This window comes from Camelus bactrianus, chromosome 3 (assembly GCF_048773025.1).
Source record: "Camelus bactrianus isolate YW-2024 breed Bactrian camel chromosome 3, ASM4877302v1, whole genome shotgun sequence".
NCBI lineage: Eukaryota > Metazoa > Chordata > Mammalia > Artiodactyla > Camelidae > Camelus > Camelus bactrianus.
The window spans coordinates 31,572,235-31,599,429 of record NC_133541.1 but is presented as its reverse complement, the minus strand read 5'-3'; the positions used below and the strand labels follow the sequence as shown (position 1 = coordinate 31,599,429).

The window sequence follows — 27,195 nt, the reverse complement described above, 5'->3', positions numbered from 1 at the left end:
TTTTACATTCCTTTTTCCAGTTACTCAACCTAATTAACATTAATGATTCTAATGTTTTTATTAGCATCTCTAAAACCATTGAGGAGAAAGGAAAAACACAAATGTAGCTTTTCTAACCTTTTTTTTTTAAATCTAAGTTCGTAGGTTAACCATTAGATATATTTTTCCACCTTTAAACTTGATTGATAAACTTGGTTGATTTTAATAGGTACCAATAAAATAGCTGTTTATAATGAGAGCTCTCTTAACTTTCACCAATTTAGAAGTTTTTCCAAATTAAAGGATCCATTATATGGCCATCAATTTATATATATATATATATATATATATATAGTGATTTTAAACCAATAAGATGAAGAGGCTTTTCCACATGAGAGTGGGGGGTGTTGCCTAAATAAAATTCAAAAGTTTACTCCCCAAAAGGTAAAGGCCTTTGTGGTCCAGACTGATGCAACAAAGGTTAAAATGGCAAAATGCCTGAGAATTGGTACAATCAAAGAATTGCTGAGAATCCCAATTTATTTCCTTGGCTACCATATGTGCACAATACTTGTACCTTTGCATGTCAGAGTCCAAGTTTTCCTTTGAAAAAGAAAGGAAACACATATATACATACACACACACACACACACATAAAACACCTGGAGAAAGATAAAACATTTACATTTCAAGGACACAGGAAGAGAAATCCAAGTTCCCCCTAAAGGGGCTTTTGTTTTTATAAGGTCAGAATTCCAAAAAAAAAGGAAAAGTTTTTATCAGGCCTGGATAGTTATGTTCAGAGTGAGTTTTTTTAATTTCCCAATTAAAGTTGTATGTTTTGTACGTACATAAACCAGGCTGGGGTATTAGTTGGAGGCCGGCAATCTGTCATTTCTTTTTCTTTTGTTTCGTAAGTTCTGTTTCCCATTCTAAGGTCTGGTTGTCAGAATAAAATCGCTAGTAGGTGTCGACTGAAATAAATGCACAGCCTAAAAGTTAAGAGTTATGTTTTACCTGGTGGGAGGACTCGAGCCGGGATGACAGCCTCTCAGATGGCTCTGAGGGACTGCTCCGAAGAGGTAGGGGAGGAGCCAGAATATTTAGGAGCTTTACAACAAAGACCAGGTAGGTGGAACAATAAAAGATTACTTGTTATCTAAGGAAAACCAGGCATCTCAAGTTCAAGAATTTAGTGCATTTCTATGTGTGGGAGGAAGCAAACATTTGGGTTCACTGAATTCATTCCTTTGACAAGCACCTGGCTATCTAAGGCCATTATCTTTCCTTTCTTGTTCTGAGTCCCCTCAGAGTGCACCACTGTGAGTGGCTGCAGAGGCTGGGCTGCAGGCCTGTCCCCACTTGGGGGTGGTGGCAGCTGCTGAGGACTTGGTGTCAACATTCTTTGTTTAGTGATATGGTTGCAGTATTTTCACTCACAATGGAGTATTTTTGTTCACACCATCTGCTTTCTTGGAGAGACCAGATGAATATGGCTGAGTCTCTTCTGGTTCTTGGATCTTCCATATTGGTTGATAATCCTGAGATTTATTTGTGGTGTGTAACAGGTACCTGTACCTGGTGCCTCAGTTGAAAGAGACTGGGATGGGGGGTGGTGCCCACTCAATTGAAAGATAGGAGGAGGAACTCTGAAAGACACTGGGCTGTCTGGGCTGAGTGGTTAGGTTGGAGGCTGATCTGACACCTTTCCTCAATTTGACTGCCTTACTGAATTTGTTGGGATAAAAGTAAAGATATTACATGAGAGTTTCCCTCTGAAGAAGAGGGACAAGACTCCTTCTGGTTGGTTATGGCTTTCTCTGGCAACTGAGAAATTTACAGAAGTGATGAAGGCAAGAGTCCTCATACTGTGTAGTGGTCCCATAGGGAAACTCATTAATTTAAAAACTTGCTCATCCAGGGATCATCTGAGTACCCACAGTGGTCTAGTTAGACTATGACAGGAGACTCTAAGACACGAGAGGGATGCAATGACTGGGGTTATGCCTAGAGGAGTTAAGCTTACAAGCAGCACACTGGCCCACCATGTAATTTTATTAGTGAATTTTATCCCCCACAAATTCAACTTTAAAATGGGAAATAGAGCCTGTCAAACAGAGAAATGAGGGGGCATCAGGAAACCAGCCTTGGACTAACACCCCAGCCAGGTTTATGTATGTACAAAACTTACAAGTACTTAACTTAATTAGTAATTAAAGGAAAATGTTGCCCTGAAAGTGGCCCAAATGGGCTCTTTATTGCATATAGAGTTGTTAGAGAAAGGTGGGTTGATAAAACATCTCTTCACGTTGTGACCCTGAGGGAACAAGTCCTTCCTGGAGAACTTGCTTTTCTCTCCCAGTGCCTTGAGACAAGGGCTCTCAGGAACATCTATTTTATCTGTAATTCCTGAGACTGAGAAAAAGAGAGAGGGCTTTTAAAATTGAACTTATTCCAACTGTTATTTATAAACTAGTGAGTTTTGTATTGTAATGCCTGATTCATGACTAAGTTTTAAAATGAAGCTATGAGACCTGGTTGTGCCTTCTGTATGTCTCTATGTGTGCATTATAAATATGTCTTTACCTTTGGATGGTAATATCAAAACTAATTTGTAAATGAGCTCTACTTAGTTGGCTTAAAGGAAATTAAGAGCATATATGAATTCTCAGAAATATAAAAAAAACAGGCCAGAATGAATTCCAGGTTCACATGAACTGGGAAATATTTGGTATTCAAGTTCATTTAAGTTTGTCAGTTATAATTAATATAGATATGTCTTTATTTTCTTAGGCTTTTATTATGCATAATTTTAAAAAATATATTTTTATTAAAGTATAGTCAGTTTACAATGTGTCAATTTCTGGTATACAGCACAATAATTCAGTTATATCATAACATACATATATGCATTTTCATATTCTTTTTAACCATAAGTTACTACAGGATATTGAATATAGTTCCTTGTGCTATACAGTGTAAATTTTGTTGTTTATCTATTTTAGGTATAGTAGTTAGTATCTACAAATTTTGAACTCCCAATTTATCCTTTCCCCGCCCCCCTCCCCAGTAGCCGTAAGTTTGTTTTCTCTGTGAGTCTATTTCTGTTTTGTAAATAAGTTTGTCTTTTTATTACATTCCACATATAAGTGATATCATATATTTTTTCTTTCTCTTTCTGACTTCACATAGAATGACGTGCTCCAGGTCCATCCATGTTGCTGCAAAGGGCATTTTATTATTTTTTTTATGGCTGAGTAGTATTCTGTTGTATAAATATACCACAACTTCTTTATCCAGTCCTCTGTTGATGGATATTCAGGTTGTTTCCGTGTCTTGGCTACTGTATATTGTGCTGCTGTGAACATTGGGGTGCATGTTTCTTTTCAAATTTAAGTTCCCTCTGGATATATGCCCATGAGTGGGATTGCTGGATCATATGGTAAGTCATTTTTTTGAGGAATCTCCATACTGTTTTTCATAATGGCTACACCAAACTACATTCCCACCAACAGTGTAGGTTTTCCCTTTTCTCCATACCCTCTCTAGCATTTATTGTTTGTGAATTTTTTAATGATGGCCATTCTGACTGGTGTGAAGTGATCCTTCATTGTAGTTTTGATTTGCATTTTTCTGATAATTAATAATTTTGAGCATTTATTTCATGTGCCTATTGGCCATCTGTATGTCTTCATTGGAGAACTGCTTTTTTAGGTCTTCTGCCCATTTTTGGATTGGGTTGTGGTTTTTTTTTTTTTTTTTTTTTTTTAAGTTGTATGAGCTGTTTATACATTCTGGAAATTAAGCCCTTGTCAGCCTCACCTTTTGCAAATATTTTCTCCCATTCTGTAGGTTGTCTTTTTGTTTTGCTTATTGTTTCCTTTGCTGTGCAAAAGCTTTGAAGTTTAATTATGTCCCATTTGTTTATTTTTGCTTTTATTTCTATTGCTAGTGTAGATTGCCCTAGGAGAACATTGCTGAGATTTATTTCAGATAATGTTTTGCCTATGTTTTCTTCTAAGAGGTTTATGGTGTCTTGTCTTATGTTTAAATCTTTAAGCCATTTTGAGTTTATTTTTGTATATGGTGTGCAGGAGTATTCTAACTTCATTGATTTACATGCAGCTGTCCAGTTTTCCCAACATCATTTAATGAAGAGACTGTCTTCTCCATTGTATGTTCTTGCCTCCTTTGTCAAATATTAATTGACCAAAAGTTTGTGGGTTTATTTCTGGGCTCTGCTCTGTTCCATTGATCCATATGTCTGTTTTTATAGCAATACCATGCTGTCTTGATTACTGTAACTCTGTAGTATTGTCTGAAGGTTATTCTGGGAGGGTTATTTCTCCAGCTTCATTCTTTTTCTTCAATAAGGCTTTGGCAATTCTGGGTCTTTTGTGATTCTGTATAAATTTTAGGATTATTTGTTCTAATTCTGTGGAAAATGTTCTGGGTAATTTGATAGGGATTGCATTAAATCTGTAGATTGCTTTTGGGTAGTATGGTTATTTTAATAGTAATTCTTCTAATCCACGAACATGGGATAGCTTTCCATTTCTTTAAGTCATCTTTAATTTCCTTTGTCAGTGTTTTGTAGTTCTCTCCATATAAGCCTTCCATTTCCTTGGTCAGATTTATTTTTAAGTATTTTATTTTTTTGGATGCAATTTTAAAAGGGATTATTTCTTTTCTTTCCTTTTCTGATATTTCATTGTTAATGTAAAGAAATGCCACTGATTTCTGAATGTTAATCTTGTATTCTGCTACCTTGCCGATTCTTTTGTCAGATCAGCCTCCAACCTAACCACTCAGCCCAGACAGCCCAGTGTCTTTCAGAGTTCCTCCTCCTATCTTTCAATTGAGTGGGCACCACCCCCCATCCCAGTCTCTTTCAACTGAGGCACCAGGTACAGGTACCTGTTACACACCACAAATAAATCTCAGGATTATCAACCAATATGGAAGTTTGAGAAGGATTGGTACGAGCTCTTCTCTGTATGTTTTGATAGAATTTCCCAGTGAAGCCATCTGGTCCTGGACTTTTGTTTGCAGGGAGGTTTTTTATTGCTGATTCTATTTCATTTTTAGTGATTGGTCATTGATTTTGTATGGCTCCTCGGTGCTCCTTTCTGTTTGCTAGATTGGATACTGTCTGATTTGTGAATGATGGAATAAAGCCAATAGACCTTTAAAATTAACTCAGTTGAATTTTTTTTTTTTTTTTAATAGAGGTAAATACTATGTGAGACAACCTTCCAGGAAATTTCAGTCTGAGCCCATTTTGTGTACTGGAAATGTTCCTATGACCTTGTCTACCCTCCCCAGTGCTCTGTCTACTGTATTACTATAACATGTAACTAGTCCAAAAGTTGAGATAACACAAGACCCTGGAGGTGGGAGCCCCCAGTTCTGCATGTGGATGCTGGGGAAGGTTTTACAGTGCAGGTAATTCTTGTAGGGTTGAGCCTATTGTTGAAGGATGGTAAGAGTTTTTTATGTTGAATAATTAAAAAGATGTCAACAGGTGATTCTCCCTTGCCCTCTTTGCAGGGAGTTCTTGCTGACTCTTCCTCTCCCCCTTGAGAATCAGGAAATTGTATATGGGCCAGCGCCCTCTAGAGGTGATCTAGGGGGAGAACTCTGCCTGATAGGGATGATCTACATAGATCGAGACTACCCAACCTAATCAGAACTCTCTCTTAGGCTGTGCTAGGAAGTAAAAGGGACGATATAGATAATGAGAACCAGATCTCCAGGAACTGGGCAAGGTTAGAGGGGAGAGATCACCAGATGAATGCCTCTGAGGAACAATAAGAGTTAATAAAACTATTATTGGGTCATTGTTGGAGGTTGTCTGGGTAGCCAAGAATGTGGCTTCCTTACTTTTTAATGTATGTAAGATCTATCACATAATGTAGTCCATTAAAAATGGGCAAAAATTCACTGGAGCTCCTGCCTTCAAGAGGTAGGTCTATTTCCTCATTGCTTTCATTTAAATTGTCTATGTTACCCTGTAGAAGAAAGGATGTGAGATTTTCCAGACCTCAAGAGGTTTCACACCTTTCACTGATTTTTTTTTTTCACTTCCACACCATGAAGATGCAGCAAAGGCTGAGGATGGGATTGGTATTACTTGAAACATGAAAGCACATAATGTACTTGCCATGGAAAAAAGTTTGACTATTTAAAAAATTTATTGCCATATTTCAGAAATGATCCTTTTTCAAATTAGATAAAAGGTAGCTTTTCTAATCTGATACAAATGGGGACAATTTAGGAGAGTGAAGCATTGAGATAATCAGAGCCTGAACTAAGGTAGTGGAGGTGAGGATGCTAATAAGAGGGTAGTTTAACGGGTATTTCATATTTCTAAGTCTCATTCCTGAGCAAGGCTATTGATGACATTTTCATTTTCCAAATGGTTCCTCGACTGGAAGTAATTACAGATTTGTGTGCCAATGATTGAGATATCACTGACATAAAAATTATAAATATTTAAGATACACAACTTGATATCTTGATATACATATATATTATGAAGTGATCACAATCATGCTAATTATGAACAAGAAAAATATTGCCTGACATTTCAGTGAACAAAGACCATTACCTACCATTCCAGTAAACAACAAATGTTCCCTGTCATCAGCCATTGCAGCTGCCTCTGACAGCGCACCCTGAGGGGAATTCAGGATGGAGAAAATTAGGATACTGGCCCTAGAGAGTTAAGGTGTATGTCTAAGGAATAATTTCAGTGAGCCTAGATTCTTGCTTCTTTCCATACATAAAAAATTACCCAAATTCTTGAGATTCACTTTTAATAGTTAGCTGTGATCTCTTGATGTTGGACTACATATTTTTTTCCCCAACAAAAACTCCTATATATCCTGGCTCCTCCCTTTGGAACAGTTCCTCAAGTTGAGGCTGTCTCCTGGACTATAGTTCTCTGTAGGGTCCAAGAATAAAATAAAATTTGCAACTTCTAGGTTGTGTGTTTTTCTTCAGTCAACATATATATATATATTATGTCTATGTAGTTACCATTTTGTGTGTAGGGGTGGGTGGGAAGGGGATTCAATCCCCTATAAGTGTACAATATAAAATTAACTGTTGTCCCTGTGCTGTACATCAGATCTCCAGAAATTATTCATCTTGCATAACTGGAACTTGGTACCCTTTGGCTAATATCACTTTATTTCTCCCCCTGTGCAGCCCCTGGAAAATCACCATTGGACTCTGCTTCTGTGAGTTTGACTATTTTAGATTTTACATATAAGTGAGATCATGCAGTATTTCTGTGTCTTACTTTGGTTAGTGTATTGTCTTCCACCACCATTCACACTGGCAGGATTTCCTTCTTTATTAAGGCTGAATAATATTCCAGTGTGTGGCTGCATATATCACCTATCTCCTCAGTTTCTTTTTTTTAATTGAAATACAGTTGATTTTCAATATTGTGTTTCAGAGGTACAGCAAAGTGATTCAGTTATATATATAACTGAATATATATATATATAACAATATATATATATATTTCAGATGATTTTCCATTATAGGCAATTATAAGATGTTGAATATAATTCCCTGTGCCATACACTAAATCCTTGTTATCTATTTTCTGTGTAGTGTTTGTATCTGTTAATCCTCTGTGCCTAATATGTTCCCCCTGCCTTTGGTGACCATAAATTTGCTTTCTGTATCTCTGAGTATGTTTCTGTTTTGTATATAGATTCACTTGTATTTTTTAGATTCCACATGTAAGTGATACATAATATTTGTCTCTCTGCCTGACTTCGCTAAATATAATATTCTCTAGGTTCATGTTGCTGCAAATGGCAATAATTCATTTTTATGGCTAAGTAATATTCCACTGTGTGTGTGTGTGACATCTTAAGCCAATTGTCTATTATTGGGTTGCTTCCATGTCTTGGCTATTTTGTTTGTTTGTTTTGGCGGGGAGGTAATTAGGTTTATTTGTTTATTTTTAATGGAGGCACTTCGGGATTGAACTGGGACCTTGTGCATGCTAGGCATGCATTCTGCCACTGAGCTAGAGACTCCCCACTTGGCTCTTATAAATAGTGCTGCTGTGAATATTGAGGTGCACGTATCTTTGAATTAGTTTTTTCTGGGTTTATACCCAAGTAGTATGATTGCTCAATCATATGTTAGCTCTATTTTTAGGTTTTAAAAGACGCTCCATAGTGTTTTCCACAGTGGTTGCACTAATTTACATTCCCACCAATAGTGTATGAGGATTCCCATTTCTCCACACTGTTTCCAGTGTTTATTTGTAGACTGATGATTGCCATTTGATGATAGCACCAATGAGGTACTGCCTCATTGTGGTTTTGATTTCCATTTTTCTAATAATTAGTAATGTTGAGTATCTTTTCATATTCCTATTGGCCACTTGTGTCTCACTTGGAAAAATGTCTGTTTAGGTCTTCTGCCCATTTATTCCCTACAGGTTATTTAATTGAGATACAGTTAATATACAGTATTACATGTTACAGGTGTACAACATAGTGATTCACAGTTTTTAAATGTTATATTCCATTTATAGTTATTATAAAATATTATCTATATTCCCTGTGTTGTACAATATATCCTTGTAGCTTATTTATTTTAAACATAATGGTTTGTACCTCTTAATCTCCTATTCCTCTTTCCCCTTCCCTTTCCCACTCCCTACTGGTAGCTACTAGTTTGCTCTCTGTATCTGTGAGTGTTTCCTTTTTGTTATATTCACTAGTTTGTTGTATTGTATTTTTTGGATATTACATATAAGTGATATCATATAGTACTGGTCTTTCTCTGTCTGACTCTTTTCACACAGCATAATACCCTCCAAGTCCATCCATGTTGTTGCAAATGGCAAAATTTTATTCTTTATGGCCAAGTAGTATTCCATTCTGTGTGTGTGTGTGTGTGTGTGTGTGTGTGTGTGTGTGTATCACATCTTCTTTATCCGTTTATCTATTGATGGACACTTAGTTTGCTTCCATATCTTGGCAATTGTAAATAATGATGCTATGAACAATGGAGTACATGTATCTTTTCAAACTAGTGTTTTTGTATTTTTCAGATATATACCTAGGAGTTGAATTGCTGGGTCATATGGTAGTTCTGTTTAGTTTTTTGAGAAACCTCCTTACTGTTTTCCACAGTGGCTGTACCAACCAACAGTGTATGAGTGTTCCCTTTCTCCACATCCTTGCCAGTGTTTGTTATTTGTGGCCTTTTTGGATGATAGCCATTCTGACAGTTGTGAGCTGATATCTCACTGTGGTTTAATTTGCATTTCTCTTAACAATGTTGAGCATCTTCTCAAGTGCCTGTTGGCCATCTGTATGTCTTCTTTGGAAAAATGTCTATTCAGGTTTTCTGTCTGTTTTTTTAATTGGGGTTTTTTTTTTTTTTTTTTTGATATTAAGTTGTATGAGCTGTTACGTGTTTTGTATACTAACCCCTTTCTGGTCATACCATTATCAAATATTTTCTCCTGTTCAGTAGGTTGTCCTTTTTCAATGGTTTCCTTTACTGTTCAAAAGATTTTAAGTCTGATTCAATAACAGTTGTTTATTTTTGCTTTGCTTTAGGAAATAGATCCAAAGAAATACTGCCATGATTTATGTCAGTGTTCTGCCTGTGCTTTATTCTGGGAATTTTATTGTCATGTCTTACCTTTAGGTCTTCAAGCCATTTTGAGTTTAATTTTGTATATGATGTGAGAGAGTGTTCTAATTTCATTGATTTACATGTAGCTGTTCAGCTTTCCTAACACCACTTGAAGAGACTGTCTTTTCTCCATTGTATACTCTTCCCCTTTTTGTCATTTATTAATTGATCATAGGTGCATGAGTTTATATCTGGGCTCTCTACTGCATTGACCTACATGTCTTTTTTTGTGCCAATACCACACTGTTTTGATTACTATAGCTTTATAGTATAGTCTGAAGTTTGCAGCGTTATCCCTCCAGCTTCCCCCCCCCCATCAGTATTGCTTTGGCAATTCTGGGTCATTTGTGTTTCAATATAAATTTTAGAATTATTTGTTCTAGCTCTGTGGAAATGTCCTGGGTATTTTGATAGCGATTGCATTAAGTCTGTAGATTGCTTTGGGTGATATGGCCATTTAAACAATATTAATTCTTTCTATTCAAGAGCATGGGATATCTTCCCATTTCTTTGGATTATCTTCAATTTACTTTATCAATGTTTTGTAGTTTTCAATGTATAGGTTTTTCACCTCATTGGTTAAGTTTATTCCTACATATTTTTTTGGTGCAATTTTAAAATGGGATTTTTTTTCTTTTATATTTCATTATTAGTGTAAAGAAATTCAACAGATTTCTCTATATTAATCTTGCATCCTGCTATCTTCCTGAATTTATTTATTCTGATAGTTTTCTGTGGAGACTTCAGGATTCTCTATACAGAGTACCATGTCATCTGCAAATAGTGAGAATCTAACCTCTTCCCTTCCAATTTGTGTATCTTTCATTTCTTGTCTGATTGCTGTGGCTAGGAATTCCAATACTATGTTGAATAGAAGTGGTGAGAGTGGGCATCTTTATCTTGTTCCTGAATTTAGCAGGGAGGCTTTCAGCTTTTCATTGCTGAGTATTATGTTGGCTGTGAGTTTGTCCTTTTAGTGTTAAGTTCCCTCTACACCCACTTTGGTGAGCGTTTTTACCATGAATGAAAGTTGAATTTTGTCAAATGGCTTTTTCTGTGTCTATTGAGATGATCATCTGTTTTTTATCTGTTAATGTTGTGTATCACATTGATTTTGCTTATATTGAACCATCCATATAACCCTGGAATGAATCCAACTTGATCATGGTGTATAATCCTTTTTATGTTGTTGGATTCACTTTGCTAATGTTTTGTTGAGGATTTCTGCATCTATGTTCATCGAAGATATTGTCCAGTAATTTTTTTGTAGTGTTTTTGTCTTGTTTTGGTATCAGGATAATTGTGGCTTCATAGAATAAATTTAAGAGAGCTCCTGCATCTTTAGTTTTTTTGGAATAGTTTAAGCAGGATAGGCAGAACCTCTTTATGTGTTTAGTAGAATTCTCCAGTGAAGCTGTTTGGTCCTGGACTTTTGTTTGGAGGGAATTTTTTTTAAAATTGCAGATTCTATTTCACTTCTAGTGATTAGTCTGTTCAAATCATGTGTTTCTTCTTGACTCAGTTTTGGCAGGCTTGATGATTTTAGAAACTTATCCATTTCTTCTAGGTTGTCCAATTTGTTGGCAAGTAACTGTTCAGTATTCTCTTAAGTTCATTCTTTCTTTCTTTCTTTCTTCCTTTCTTCCTTTCTTTCCTCCTTTCCTCCTTTTTCTTTCTTTTCTTTTCTTTTTCCCTTCCTTCCTCCCTCTTTCTTTCTTTCTTCCTTTCTTTTCTTTCTTTTCTTTCTCTCCTCCTTTCTCTTCCTGTCTTCCTTTCTTTCTTCTCTTTCTTTCTTTTCTTCCTTTCTTTCTTCTCTTTCTTTCTTTCTTTCTTTTCTTCCTTTCTTTCTTCCTTTCCTTTCTTTCCTTTCCTTCTTCCTTCCTTCCTTTCTTTCCTTCCTTCCTTCCTTGATATTTCTGTGATACCAGTTGTTGTTTCTCCTCTTTAATTTCTTTTTTTGTTTATTTGGGTCCTCACCCTTTTCTTCTTGGTGGTCCTGGCTAGAGGTTTGTTGATTCTGTTTCTTTAAAAAACGAACAAACAAACAACAACAACAACAAAAAAAACACAGCTCTTAATTTTATCGATATCTTCTGTTGTTTTCTGGGTTTCTATTTATTTCCTCTCTAATCTTCTTTTCTTCTGCTAACTTTGGGTTTTGTTGGTTCTTTTTCAAATTCTTTTTGGTGGTAGGTTAGGTTATTTGGGATTTTTCTTATTTCTTGAAGAAGACCTATGTAACTATGACCTTTCCTATTTTTGATTGGTTGATCTTTATAGTTTCTAGTTCCTTGTCACAGTGATCTGCATTTCTATTGATATTCTTTCTTAATTCTTTTAGCATTTCTATAACCTCTTTTTTAAACTCAGAGTCTAGTAGACTGGTGAGGTCTGTTTCATTATTCTTTCAGGGGATTTCTCTTGTTCTTTTAATTGGGAGTAGTTCCTTTACCTTTTCATTTTACTTAACTTTCTCTGACTCTGAGTTTAGGAGCAGCAGTTATCAACTGTGGTCTTGAAGGAGTATTTTTATGTGGTAGCATCCCTGTGTGGATTGTGCATGTCCAATGTTTTTGGTGTGATGGCTCGTTTTGGTATGGATGCCAGCCACATATTTCCTCAGAGTGTGCTGGCTGTTATCCCCTTGATAGGGGGTGTGGTTGGTTTTGGTGGATTTAAACCTGTTCAGGATGTGAGGCAGGACTTCCTCTATGCACTGTGGCTATCCCCGCCCTGCCAGGAATGGAGTCGGCCTCCTGAGTTGTTGGCGTAGAAGCCCTGAGGGTCAGGTTCCATCAGGCTCTGTTGCCCTTGAGTTTGTGTCCTGCTCCCAAAGGAAACCATTGCTGAAGCAAGTGAGGCCTATGTGCTCACAGGGGGCCTATGCACTACCTTTGTAGTCATCTGTGGTTCTGCTCGAGGTAGCATCCCTTTCTCTGCTGTTTTCATCCCAGATCTAGTGCAAGGCTGTGCTGTATCTTACAGTTTCTTTATTCCACACTTTCTGTATCCATTCATCCATCAGTAGACACTTAGGCTGTTTTCCTATCTTGGTTATTGTGAATAATGCTGCGATGAACACAAGCGTGCAGATAATCTCTTTGTGATCCTGTTTTCAATTCCTTTCAACTCCAGAAGTGGGATTACTGGATCACATGGCAGTTCTATTTTCAATTTTTCTTGCTCCTTTCTGGAGTTCGAGTTCTTATGTTTGCATCTTGGCTCTTATGTTTATTAATTTTGTGACTTTGGTCATGTTAATAAACTTTATTCCTGTTTCCACATCACTAAGCTGGGAATAATAGACCTTCTTAGGATTGTTGTGAGGCTAAAATAAGTTCCAGTGTGTAAGTGTTTAGAATAGTATCTGGCACATGGTAAGTGCGTAATAAATGCCAGCTGGAAATGTGATCTAACCATTATGAGAAATGTCCTCCGTCAGATAGAATTATCAGGTTGGGTAGACTCAGTGGTGTGCTGGCACTGGCTTGAAGTCTAATGAGAGCTGATCATGCAGTCCCTTCCTGACTTTGTGTTCAGTGATGAAACATTGATAGGTTTAAATCAGTCACATTGGGAGTATTCATACCACAGAAAACTGGCAAATACTACAAATCTCGACTCCCTCCTGCCCCCTGCCTCCCTGAACTGGTCGTTAACCAGTGGTGTGCTAGTAAATGTTTATATTGATCAGAAAAAGAAACGTATCTTTAGCAGGTGATTCTTTGGATTCATGGATACTGTAAAACAATTTTCCATTTTCTTTACACTGAATAGGATCAGAAACTTTCCCCCTATCAAGAAATATTACAGCCTACACTATGATTGGAATACTGGACTAGTCAGAAGTTCTGTGTTTTTTGTCCTGATTCCAACACTTACTAGCTATGTAACTTTGGGAAAATCTCTTAGGTTTTCTGCCTTGGTATTCTTGCCTGTAAAAATGTTAAAAAAATATTTGACTTGCTTACAGATTTGTTATATTTTAATGAAATAATATGTAAGAAAGTACTTTATAAAATTAACATTATAAAATTATTTCTTTCATATATATAATAGCACATGTATAATATATATAAAGTAATACACCTGAGCTGAGAAGGATCTGTGGTTATTTTAATCATGTAGTTGCTTTGCCTTTTATTCTTTAGGAAGTTTTATTGATAAAATAAGTTTTATGGCCTCACATAAAGGGGCTTTGGTCAGATTCACATTCACCTGAAGTTTATTTTAACTTTATTTTGTGCCAGGCTTGCTAGTTACTCTTCTTATAGCAGCTTTTTCCAAGTGTTAATAGATCTAATAATGGGTACTCCTTCACCATTATATTTTTCATTGTTGAATGAACTGGAAAATAATGTGTTTAAACAGATTTCTTTAATAGTAGAAGCTTTAAAATGTTAACTTGTGCTCTGGCTTTCCAGAGGGAAGTATAGTATTAAATGTTTCACAGACTTACTTGACAGAATCACTCATTCAAGAACATTTCAGGCAACAGGTGTGTCCCAGAATATATGCTGGTAAACCCATCCTAGGCAGTTGTTAGGTGAGCTAAAAACTAGAATGTGATAAACACCATTGAAAGTGGTTCAGAGGAGAGAATGATCACTCAAGGCTGTAGGGAACCGGGAGGGCTGCATGAAGGAGCTGTTTGAGCTCGGCCATGAAGGATGAGGGCAAGTTCGACAGGCATGGTAGGTGGCGGCTTTTCAGATGGAAGAAGAGGCATGAACAAAAAACAGAGACGGGAAAGCATAAACTCTACTTGAGTGGCAAGTGTCTCTTGCTACATCCAAAAGGGGCTCTTAAGTTCAAGTGAACATTCCCCAGACGACTACAGACCACACTTGGCCCCAGCCTATGGAGGAGTAAACAAGAGGGATGTAGGACAGGCCAGAATCACGCTTTCTGTTTTACAAGTGTAGTCATGGCAACAGTCCATGTAGTCGTGCACAACCATTTGTACAGCTGCCCAGTATTTTCTTTCCTCTCCTCTGCCAAGTGACGACAGCTCAGGGGCAAAGTCCGGAGCCTCATATCGGGCAGGTAAAGGAGTCTGTGAGGCTTAGATGCTCTATGTCCCACTGGAGCCAGTAGTTCTGATGACAACTCCATAGGCATAGCTTCCAGTGTCCCCATTGGGGACATGCTCAGAGTCACCATACTCAAGTCCAAAGTGCGGTTTACTTCCAGGCGTTTAGAGTTTCTCCTCATCCAGATGTAACTCACCAGTCAGGTCATTTTAACCATGAGCAATTGTGCCTGTGTAACATAGCTGGCATAATATTCTTACTTCCTTTAGAAAGAAATAAAGCTTAACCAAAGGTCAAATTCTTACCCAGAAGCTGTTCCCTTTACACACAACTCTTAAATATCAAGCCAGCAAGGAGACTGGGCAACTGATGTATCCTCTTGGATTTCAACTACAGTTTGGATTCAAGTAACCTCTAGTTTTTCCCATTTCTTACCCTAAACAGGGAACATGCAAAGATATTTAGTATCTTGTTGTAAAACTATGTAAATGTAAAAATACTATAACAGATGAATAGATTTGTTAGTATATTTTCCTAGAACTGTTAAGCATTTTAATACAGGAACACATCTTCCACATGACCTTCATCTTCTGAAATAGAAAGGCTCAGGCTCTTTCAATGCATAGAAGTAAGAGGCCTTTCTTTCCCTTTGCTCCTGACCTTTGAAGCATCCCCTATGAATGATAAACCTGTCATCTCATAAAAGACTGGGACTTGTGTATGAAAAAAAAATCCAGTGCTTAAAGTGGCAACCTTTTATTTGTTTTGTATGTGGTAAGGCAGTATATGTTCTAATATCTCAGGGACAAGAGAGACATGATTTTCTAAATGAGAAAGCAGGAAACCCTGAGGCTTCACCCATGGCTCTTTTAGGTAATGGCTGCTAAAAGAGCAGAAGGCAGCAGGTGGAGAAATTCTTTACTTGCATTGAATGCAAACCCTCTAGCGTCACAGAAAGTTGTGGCCTCTTGCATTCAACTTGCTGAAGCAATAAATGTTCACTGGGTTTCTCAATGCCATTGCAGACGCCCACCTCTCAGGGCCCAGTGCCCGCCATGCAGCAGCAACCCCAGCTGGAGCCTCCTGTGGACGAATCTCTGCTTTGTGGTAGGTTCCTGAGCAACCTGCTTCACCCGGCCTTCCACCCCCAGCCCTTGATCGACTTCCCCTGGTACGGAGCTAGGCTGACAACTGACTTGTTCTAATGTGTGAGTGGTAGACACTCTTTCTAGGCAATGTGCTCACACTGGAAACTTAACCTAATGCTGACGCTAAGCTCTCCCCATCTCACACCCCCACATGTATCATGCAAGCTATGATGCATCTAAAATCTGATGGTGAGACCGCAGTCCAGGCAAGCCAGCAGGCTGTTTTTGAGCTGGGCCCCTAGAGGTAAGGAGCCATCGCCTTTTCCTTTCTATTCCCGCCCAGAACAAACATCTCCACACCCACTGCCACTGTGCTGAAACCAGCTGTGCTAAGCAACCCTTCCAAGGGGAACTTGACAGTACACAGTCTGGTTTAGGACACGCTTCCTGTGGGTGTCAGACCGTAGACGCACACCATCACAAGTCCAAGAAAATAAATTTATTAAATTTCGAAGGAAAAAAATCCACAGACATAAAGAAAGTTAAATATAAACTGCAGACACAACTAGTCAGACTAGTGAATAATGGCTTGTGTGGCCAGCAAAGTACCAAAATGACATTCGGAGACCGATTGAGGTATTTAGCTATTTTTGGCTATAGAAATGTTGTCAGCCTATTGTGAAATAGTAAGAGTTTTCCCAAACACACAGTTTTAGGTTGAATTAGGTTCTACATCAAGGAAATTGTCTATGAATCTAAATTATGTAGCTCTTAGAGAAAACCCTAGCAGCAAGGTAGCAGAAAATCTATCAAACATCTATTACAAAGTAACATGTTGAACTTTAAACAGCCAGTTTTAACTTTTCACTGTCCTTCCTGCAAGAAAGAGGGACTTTAAAATGACCAGCCATTGAGCTTGTTTCCTAAAAAGGTCTGAGCTAAATGGCAAATACCACTTAAGTTAAAGCTAACTTTAAAGTTCTATTAACCTTTAAAAAAAAATACTTAACATGAGAAGCATTCTTCTATGAGATGAGTCTTCCATTTGACAGCCTTTTGGGGCACAATTCCTATCCTCCTGTAAGTGATGTTTAGGTTATTAAGGGATTGAACAATAATTGACAAATTACTCCTTTTTCTTCTGAGCTCCCCGCTTTGAGGCCAGTCTATTTAGAGGGGAAATAAAAAAAAAATGATGAAACTTCTTTCACTCCTTAAATAACTCCTATCAAAGGTGCGGTGAGGAAGAAAATTTCTGCTATTGGTTTAAGTAAACTTTTGAGTTCTCTGTGGGGACTGAAAATCTTGCTTCTTCTGTTTCTCGTTACCTGAGTACATGATACGCATGTGTCTGGCTATGTAGGCTGTGAAACAAAAAACCTGTTTCTCCAACTTTTCATTCCATGAGCTGGTTAACTTCATCTCGACCCGCTTCAACTTACAAAATGCTTCTTGTACCTATTCCTTCCTTAGGCAAATGTGAACTAAGGGACACGGCGTCCGAGGTTCTAAGGCTCGTCTCCTGTGATCTGCACGCACAAGGAGCGCACTCCCTGGCATCTGCAGCGAGTGTATGAATCCTGCTCAGTATGAACTAGCTAGGATTTCTTCTTAGGATGGAGCGCTGGGACATGAACCAAAACTTGGGTAAGAAAATGTTTTTTTGTTTGTTTGTTTTTTGATTCATGGTAAGTTGACTTGTGCAAACATTTTAAAGTTTTCTAAATTAACACATACTTGTTAAAAAAAAATTCAGCTAAGACAAGCACGTTCCAATAATGCAGGTAACTACAATCATTTTAAGAGTTTTAGGAGGTATAAAAAGGGCCTTGTAAAAAACTAACTTGTTTTGGCTTCAGGTGCATTGACCAAAGCATGAAACCAGCTTTAGACTGCAGTTACTACATTCTGTAGATGGGTCGGCATGAGCTACAGTACACAGTGTGTAGTGTAATAGAAAATAGCCATGCTGAAAGTGTCAGTTATTAAAAATATCTATATCCATTTTATGTCAAAATAAATGTTCTACATATCCAAACTAGTTCTCATCTTCTTACCTATAATTTTAGTTCCCAATTATTAAAAAAATTAGCCTGTGCTATGATTTTGATTCAATCTTCTTGAACTGCAAAAGCCACCTGATTTTTTTCGCTTTTTCAAAAAGCATGATTTACTATACATTAAAAACATAGCCATTCAATGCTTAGAGCACAAAATTAACACCCACAATAACAAGACAATCACTGCCACTAAACAGTCTTTGAGACAATTCTTTAAAATATTTACAATATTACAGGAATAGCTATCTGATTAAGGACTTTTTTTTAGTATCATGTTTCAACATTTGAGGAAAAGGCATTTAGAATCTGAATCCCCCACCCTCACTCCTCCCCCTCCCCCAACCAAAAAAAAAGGTTTAAACATTGTTTTGGTTTAAGCATTCATGCCCCAGCCAACTCTTTGCCATTAAATAGGTAGCTCGTGGGAAACTGAAGAAAAGCTACGGCATGATTTTGTTCAGTTGGTCTGTGCTCACGTAGCCACACGACGAGAGAAACTCCTTGTCAGGCAAGCGCAGGGCGGTAGCATTAAGTACAAGGCCCCGGGGAGACTGCACTATATGAATGGAGGTATAGTCTGGGACGGGCGTCTCAGCACTCGGGGCACGCTCTGCTGTCCCAGACCTCCCAGCAGCAGTGCTAAGGCTTTCTGTGGTGATGTAAATGTCTTCCTGGTTAAAGCTGGGCTCTGCACGTGATTCTGCCTCGGTGTGAGGGGCCACGGCGATACACTTCTTGGCATCTGCTTCGCAGAAATAGGCGCTGTCCATGATGAAGCTTGCTTGGCAGGGTGAGACCACTTCTGGATGCGTGTCACACTGGGCGATCCCTGCCTTATTCTTCTGGCCCGGGGAAAGGACCACACTCCCTGCTGGTGTAATGTCACTTACCTGGGCATAAAAGTCGATGTTTGCCAGTGAACTTGGGTTGCTCAGCTGCGTATGGGCAGCTTGATGAGTTGACTCAGTTCCACCAATGAGAAGTGGTCTTGGTTTGTCTTCCTCCGCTAGGATAACACTGGGCTGCTGGGTAGCAGGGGCAGCATCATTAGAAGGCAAGTCACTTTGATTCTTCTGGTCAAGGCACAAGAGGTCTGCTTCCCCTTTTAACCTCTGTGGCTGAGCAACCTCTGAGGTACCGTCACACGTGTCACTGGCATTGAAATCAGTCTCCAGAATGTCAGGTTCACAACAGCTGGTACGTCCAGAGTCGTCGTCCTTTGCCCCAAGGATATTAAGTGATTTTTCATGGTCATTGCTTAGAAGTCTGTCTGTGTCTGAGCCTTCAGTCTTTTCATCAGGGTCGTCAATATCTAGCTCGATAAATTCCACCCAAGAGTCATCATTGTAGAATTCGTGTTTATAGTTGTCATGAATGGCTAAGATTGTGTTCACCTCTTCTAATTTTCCTTCCTAGGAAATAGAAAATGAAGATCTATGAAAAGTAACTAACAATTAAGTGATTTAACAGATAACATCCAGAGACTAATTATGGTTACAATCTGAACAACAGTGACAAAACCATATAATAACAAAATACATTAGTGAAGAACTTTTAAATACATAAGACATTCTCATAATTTTGAGATGTGATATTTAAAATTTTTTTTCCCAGAAGGAATACAGAAAATAGAATGTGATACATATAGCTTTCAAAAGCTCTCAAAATAAGACACTGTTCTTCAGGTATCATTTAATTAGTGTTATCTATAACTTAGATAATTAATTACCTTGAGGAGATCTGGATCAATTCCTTTAATCTTTGGAACTGGTACTGGGGGCAGAATCAGCATCTTAATCCTTGAAAACAAAATTTTGTTTTGACATAAGTTACACATTGTCTTATTTCAAAGGATAGAACTAAAATTTTGGCAGTACTATTACATAAAGTACCAGAATATTTGGAATAAGTAAGTGTAATATGAGAAAGAGGAGCCTTAAGCAGTAAATGACCAGGCAAAACTATACAAGAAAAGAACAAAAAAAACAACAACAAAGACCTTATCTGAAGTCAATTTAAGTAAAACGTGGTTTTCCTATAAGTTTTTTTTTCCTTAACTTTTTTTTTTCAAATCTTTTATTGACAGCCAGTCTTAGTATTTGGGAGTAAGATGTTTAAACCTAAATGAAGCCAATTGCCATGTCAGTTGTAAGAGAGGTAATTTTCACATACATTTCATCCGTAATGTGTGGAAGAAAAGGAGGGAAGGAGGAAGAGCCAACATGGAGCCAACTTTATTTGATCCTCAAAAAGAGGTGTGCTTAGGTAAGTCCATACCACACAGCTCACATGCATTATAAAATTATCTAAGACAATCTCATGAGCCAGGGTTCATGCATGGTTTAGTTCAAATTTAGTCTGTCTCAACTGAAATAGCACCAGTCATTATGGATTTATATACACAATTCGGTGATGCACTTACATTTTCTGTTCCAAATAGTTAAATGATTTTTTGACCATAATTCATTTCAATGTCTATCCTGCCTGATTGCATCCCCAGCACTTAGGAGGTGCTCAGACATTTCCTGAACAAATTAATTTTGTTTATTTCATTAATAGTATAACTAGAGTTTACATTTTAGAATCAACAATGGGGCTCTGGAATAAAGCTCGGAGCTTATCCATGCCATCCTGATGTTTGGATATCAGATGAAATTCTCAGGGGACATCCTCTGAACATTTCCACCACCTTTTTACCTACCCCCAGGAATCAGCCAAATTCCATTTTATAAGTTGTGTTTAAGTAGACTCCATCAGGTCTACTCAGTGGGACAGGTGTAAAATCATTACTGATGTATAGAAGATATAGAAAAAATATACAAAGGATTAATAACTGCTACCATTTTTGAATGCCTCTGATAAACCAGACACTGGGATGTATTTTGCACTGAACTATGGGTTGGCAAATTGTGGCCTGTGGGCCAAATCTGGTCTGCCCTCTGTTTTTGTAAATAAGCTTTTATTGGAACATAGTCATGTTCATTTTGCAAATTTTCTATGGCTGCTTTTATGCCATAGAAAATGGCAGAGTTGAGCAGAGACTGCATAGTCCAGAAAGCCTAAAACTTCACTGTTTGGTCATTTTTAAAACAAGTCTGTCCACTCCTGCACTAAAACATTTCATGTCATCCTACAACCACCAAGGAGGCAGATATTATTGTGGAAAGATTTAGAGATTTAAGCAGCATGTTCAGATCACTCCCTAATACTTGGCACAGCTGATTCCAAAACCCAGGTTCTCTGCTGTCTGTCATGTTGCTCCGTTAACTCGGTTCTGCATCTCTGAATAGTTCAAATGTTTGAAAACATACCAAAATGCAACATAACCCTAATTACAGGAAGCCAAGAGTTCCCAATGTCTAATGCTTGACTTTGGTGGGTGCCTCTCCTTTGTGTAGAGGACAGTGCATTTAGGCACATGTTGGTAGTCGGCCTTCTAGGAGTGATGGCTGACTCTATGCCAGGGTGGCTGACCCTGCAGCCCAAGCGGGTCATGCTACTGAATATAGCTGGCCTGGTGCAAAGTCAGGGATGGGAATGGTGACAGGGAACGTATGCCCTTTGCAAATGGGACAGTTGGTCCTCTGCTTTGGTGCATGTTGTCATGCAGGAATATCAACCTAGTTTCACATCGCTCAGTTTTTAAAGATAATGTGGCAATCTGGATTTCTGTGTGAAAATCCCCCATTTTATAAATACTTTGTAGCAAAACCTTTACTCCAAAGTCAAAATATGAATGTGCAGGCTGAAATGGGCGTTCAGGTTGCCACCTCTGTTTTATGCTGATTCAGTTCTTTCTTTCCTGATTAGCCACAGCTCGAAGGCTGGGGTGGGTCTCATGGCGGGAACAATTAGGTATAGAGTTAAACTGGCATGAAACTTTGTTTTATTCGAATCCAAATTACACTATAAATTTTGTTAGAGTTGACTCTTAATTATCTGAATTAAGAAAGGGAGCAGCGCCTCGGTCTGTGGACTAGTAACACCTCACGTGAAGACGTGGAGCACCTGAAGTCCTTTCCAGTTCTCAGGTTTGGGGTAAATGGACACAGCACCTCATTTTTTAACTTAGTGGGTTACTAGTTTATTGTAAAAGGATTTAACTCAGGAACAGCCAGATAAGAGACGCACAGGGCAAGGTGGGGTGAAGGGAGGAGGAGGTTCCATACCCTCCTCCCGAATCTTAATGGCCTCATCAGCCCAGAAGCTCTTGCACCTCGTTCTTTGAGTGTCATTTTAATTGTTAACAGGTGTGGAAAGAACAAAGTTTTAACAACTATTTTCTACCATTTCCTACTTTCATTAGAACATGGAAATTTATACAATGATAAGGGTTTTTATGGGCAAATGAAAAAAGATGAATTCTTTTCTACAAAGAACTTAATTTAGAACAGGAAATTTGGCAGTACAAAAAGATTTCCTTTTTTTTTTTTTTTTTTAACAGTTGGGCGGTTTTGATGAAGCTTCATAGTTAAGAACTTCATAGAAAATAGTCTTTCAGACAAAGGTTAATATATTTTCTTTGAAATTCTATTCAGAGGATTATTTTTTCTTCCAAATATTGTTAACTAATGTAATTAAGCAACATAAATCTGCTGGCCTTCACAATGACTCGAAATTGATAACTAATGTTAAGAGTAAGTTACTTTATATACACCCTACTGCAGGTACACATAAATTAGCCCATCAACTAACTGTACAGAACATGAATTCAAATTAATCAACAGAATTTGGCTTCTTTGTTGGCATTACTTAAATTATTTCCTTATTTACTAATTCCACCCCCTGCCCAAATTGAAAACTGTTGTCCTGCTTTAGAATAGTTGTTTTGCTAAGATAGTAATGTTGCTAGAAAGTTAGATAGAAAATGAAATTCTGCAGAGTGAATATTGTTTTTCTGAGTTTACATTATAAATTTGGAGATGAAACTACTAAAAATAACCCTTTCTGCATTCACTTGGAGACTTTTAGCATGCTGGGCACTCTAAAACGCTAGCATTCTGAGAATTCTCTCTACTGAAATTCTATTTTGATGTTTACAAATTCTATACAGCTTCAAAATACAAACGAAAAAGCTTCTACAATATATTCATGTAGATTCTATTTTGATTTGTAGCTGCCTCTTGGCTTCAGCTGGAGAACTTGTCTTTAGTTCTAGGTAGGATGACCAGCTGTCTTGATTTGCCTGGACACAGGGCTTTCCCTGCTAAAACCAGGGAAGTCCTAGGCAGAGTATTAGCTACCCTAATTCTAGGAGAAGGAGAAAGATTAACTCATGGGACTTAGAGAATGCTTTAAATGTAAGAAAACTGGCACTTGGTACCAGTATTTTTTCCTATATTTTGTATTAAAAGTTCCCAAAGTTTGTACTGAGTTTCTTTCAATAAGAATAATTAGCTCTCGTGGCTTAAGGGAAATTTAACGGTCATGTAATCCAAACCCTCATATTACTCAAAAAGAACACGGAGGCCTAGAGAGACGGACTCAAACAAGACCAAACAGCAGTGGCAGAATAATAACTGGAACTTGTCTTTTGACTGCAGCAGAATGCAGAATGGAATCTCTTCAAATGTAGAATTTTAGCTGTGTTTACAAAAGCAGGTAAAGTACCAAATCAAGTATCCAAGAAACTTAAATAAAACCCAAATTTATTTAAAATTGCCATTATATGAAATCTAAAAGGGTTTTACTAGGCTGAATTATCTAGGTAGCTTTAGTTTGCCACTTAAATTTGCTCTTACATTAGGACTGTGTCAAACTCAGCCAAAACCTCAGTGCAACCTTATGGTCCTGGAATGAATAGGCCAATTTGTTCAGAACTTTGAGGGTGTGTAGTCAGGAGCCTCAGCCTCTAATGTCCTATCCAACTTCCCAGATAGAACTGAGACCTATGATGTCTCCATGATGAACACAAAATGGTAAATGTATGACTGGAGATAATGTTTTACTGGGTTAATAAAAAAATTTCACTCATGATTTGCAAAGGAAAACATCAAACAACAAATGGAAACATGTATGTTTGTTAAACAACTGGCAAAAACATAGGAAAGTAGACTGACACCTACCTTTGCTGTTTAGAAAATATGAATAAAAATAGTATCATCGTTAGCCCAAATATTCCAAAGATAATAATTAAGAACCATGGAAACCGGAAATCTGGAAAACACAACAACAATATCTCACTCACAGAACTGTGAATAGCTGATGTCTACATTTCACTCTCCTTTGTCACATAAAAATATTTCCTAATTTGTATTCTTCAAGTAATTCAGTGATTTCGCTTGATAAAAACTGCTTTATGATCTTGTGTGTTCAGTGTGTGCCGTTAAAGGCTTCTGTTCTAGCAGAAAGTGATGCTCATTAATAAACAAACAACTTTACCTACATAATCATAATGTCCACTGGTTTTTTTTTCAGGTGTGGTGATTTTTTTAATCTCCCAGACTGAGGATCTATCAAAGGTGGGGGCAGAGTTTTATTTTTGAATTATTACTGAAACTTTTTAGACATGCAGGGTGTATTTTTCAGTTTTAAGAAATAGCCTTTGACAGAAGAAGATCGGTACTAGGACTCTCATCTTCAGATTTTAGTATAATTGCTGGCAGATTTGTGGGAATCTGTAAAACTATTCCATTTCTTAAGAACAAGCACCACAGTGGCAGAGGTTGACTGATTTTAAGGTGGACTCTACCTTAATGTTGCTTTATTTAAAGCAGTCTTTTATGCTGTAATATTCTTTTATTTTCTTACTCTCATTAAACTCAAGGGAGATATTATGCATATTATAAAGAATTAGTGGGAAAGGATACTATATTGCATCTTATATCAATGACACACTCAGGAAGATAAGAGTTTTTCTTAATGCAGAAGGAAAAGTCATTAAAAAATCAAGTGAATTAAATGCTGTCCAAATAATCTTAAAGGGCATGTGACAAGTGTACTTTTAAACCAGAATTTCACTATATCAGATGCTGTTTGAAACAACAAGCCTGTTGAGTAAAGCTTAGGGAAAAAACTGGTGTTATAGACATTTTCCTGTTATATAGTATCACAGATCTTACCTGCACCGTGAGTGCAGGAATATAAATTTAACTCATTAGCAAAGCTTAGCCCCTCATATGGCCTCTGAGTCTGTTTCTAATGGAGAAGAGTTATAGAGGATACTTAATATGCTTACTATTCATTATTAAGCAGCCTTTATTTCTGTATCCAAAATTTTAAATTCTTTTATTCTGAATTCATAGGTCTCTTTTTAAACTTTAATTATCTTTGGATTTCTCTTATGCAGGATCTTCAAATAGTCCATGTCACTCTTAAGCATAAGTATCACACTGCTTATTAAACCTTCCTCCAGCTCAAGCCACACCTAAACTTTCTAAAACCAATAAGCACCTGCCATTGACTACACATGCTGCTTCAATATTAGGCTTTTTCTTAGATACCACATAGCTATCCATCCATCCAGATACAGAATTTCTTTACTATGCATTTGAATAATTTTTTTTCTACTTATAAATGCATATCAAACTCAGAGAAAATATCAGAAATATAGAAACATATAAAGAAAAGAATCTCCTGAAATTTTGTTATCTGGAGGTAGCCACCTGCCCATTAATATCTTAGTGTGTCTTTCCCTCTTTAACTTGTACCTACCTCACGACTTCTCCTAAATTGAATAATTCAAAAACGAAATCCTCCTTCCTCTTTTGTAATGGCTGACACCTGTTACAGTGAGCTCAGTATCTCTCATCCTGACAATTGATGCCAAGGTATCGATCTGGACAACTCCCTAACAATGTAGTGAACGTTATCACTGTATATTGACAAAAACCATGTTGGCTGCTATTTTAATCTCTTAGGTTTACCTTCTTCACACGCAAATGGGCTCATTTGAGGAAGTGTTACATAGAGCACGTCACTGAATTCGCCATATTTTTCAGAGTTTCGTTGTCTGGATCTCACACGCACTTCATACTCTTTGTCCAGTCTCAACGAGTACACTGGGACTGATGTTGACAATACAGGGTCCATCTTTGAAGACAAAATATAAAACTCACTGGTTAGAGGGTCAACAACTCAATGCAGTAAGCTCTATAAGGTGTTTCTCCATTTGTATTCCAAGTGAATTTCTGTAAAGTAGGCACTGTTTTAAAATGCACTGGTGGAGACACGGACATAGAAAACAAATATGGTTACCAAAGGGGAAGGGGTGGGGAGGGATAAATTAGGGGTTGGGGATTCACAGACACACATTACTATATATAAAACAGATAAACAACAAGGACCTACTGTATAGCACAGGGAACTATATTCAACTTCTTGTAACATAATGGAAAAGAATCTGAAAAAAGTATATATGTATAACTGAATCACTTTGTTCTACACGTGAAGCTAACACTGTAAATCAACTACACTTCAATAAAAAAAAGGCACTGGTGGAAGTTGCTAGAGAAAGATCAAGGCAAATAACTCTAGAAAGAGTCATTTTGTTAAACGGATAGTAGTCCTCAGATTTTGGCAGAAACCCAAAGATGTGATAGACTTGTTTAAAGAAATGCAGCTATACCTTTGCATAAGCTGTCAGATACTCTACTAAGATCAAAGAATCACCGAATTATTACAGAGAATGGCAGAACTACAAGGAAGATTACAGATACATTGCCTACTCTTTGGGGTATTACATTTTTATATAAAGACACCAGAACAGAAAAACAAACATATTTCCTATGTCTATACCTACATCTGTTCTTTGGAAAGTCTGGGTAGTCATTCATAAGATCACAGAATTGGAAAGTGTCCTAGAAAAAAATCATAGTTGTCTTAATAAAACTTGCAAACAATTCTATCAGCTTGTTCTATAAGGCTTAAAGCCACCTCAAAATGGTTTGCTATTCAAAATCTGTGAAAAGTCACTGGAGGCCTTTGGTAACAAATACCAGGTCCCACAATCCCGAAGGCCAGGATATTCCCCTTTACCTTCCCAGGGAAGGGCAGGTGAGGCTATTAGACTTTTAACACATGTTGCTATCAAAGAGGTAAACCCAACTAATGATTTTGTTTTCCTCCAAGTCAAATATTCAAAGCAGGTATCCAATATGTTTTTGGGTAGAATTATCTGGTTCCTGCTTATAGAAAACTAGGAACACTCTCTTTTTCAACAGCATGGGTTTTTCACATAAATAAGATGCTCATAATTTGTTTTATTACGTCAGAAGCTGGGCCTTGAGTTTCTAAAACATTTTCCTTTCACTTCAGTTAATTTCTACTCACAAAGTACCTCTTTTTTCCCCATATGTACACAGGATGATTAGTTCAATCTTTTATAGAAGCTTCTTAATCTATGGAATATTTATA

General features: G+C 37.4%; 1 protein-coding gene and 1 long non-coding RNA gene across 4 annotated transcripts in view; one reads left to right on the top strand and one right to left on the bottom strand.

The window, feature by feature from the left end:
* LOC141575937 (uncharacterized) overlaps positions 1 to 15,801 on the top strand; it is a 61,535-nt gene extending 45,734 nt beyond the window's left edge. The window contains exons 5-6 of the long non-coding RNA XR_012504045.1: positions 7,192 to 7,223; positions 15,719 to 15,801. This is a non-coding gene — a long non-coding RNA (uncharacterized LOC141575937). The remainder of the gene's footprint in view (positions 1 to 7,191; positions 7,224 to 15,718) is intronic.
* Positions 15,802 to 16,265: 464 nt separating this feature from the next.
* The window catches only part of GHR (growth hormone receptor), a 238,665-nt gene continuing 227,735 nt past the window's right edge, over positions 16,266 to 27,195 (bottom strand). For 2 of the 3 annotated variants that reach the window (XM_010957409.3, XM_045518379.2), the window contains exons 7-10: positions 25,707 to 25,872; positions 23,907 to 23,997; positions 19,571 to 19,640; positions 16,266 to 19,253 (exon numbers count right to left, since the gene is read on the bottom strand). In XM_010957409.3, coding sequence (XP_010955711.2) covers positions 18,282 to 19,253; positions 19,571 to 19,640; positions 23,907 to 23,997; positions 25,707 to 25,872 — 1,299 coding nt within the window. In that variant the 3' untranslated portion in view covers positions 16,266 to 18,281. Of the gene's footprint in view, positions 19,276 to 19,570; positions 19,641 to 23,906; positions 23,998 to 25,706; positions 25,873 to 27,195 lie in introns of all 3 variants that reach the window. The other variant, XM_045518382.2, reaches the window with a different exon arrangement.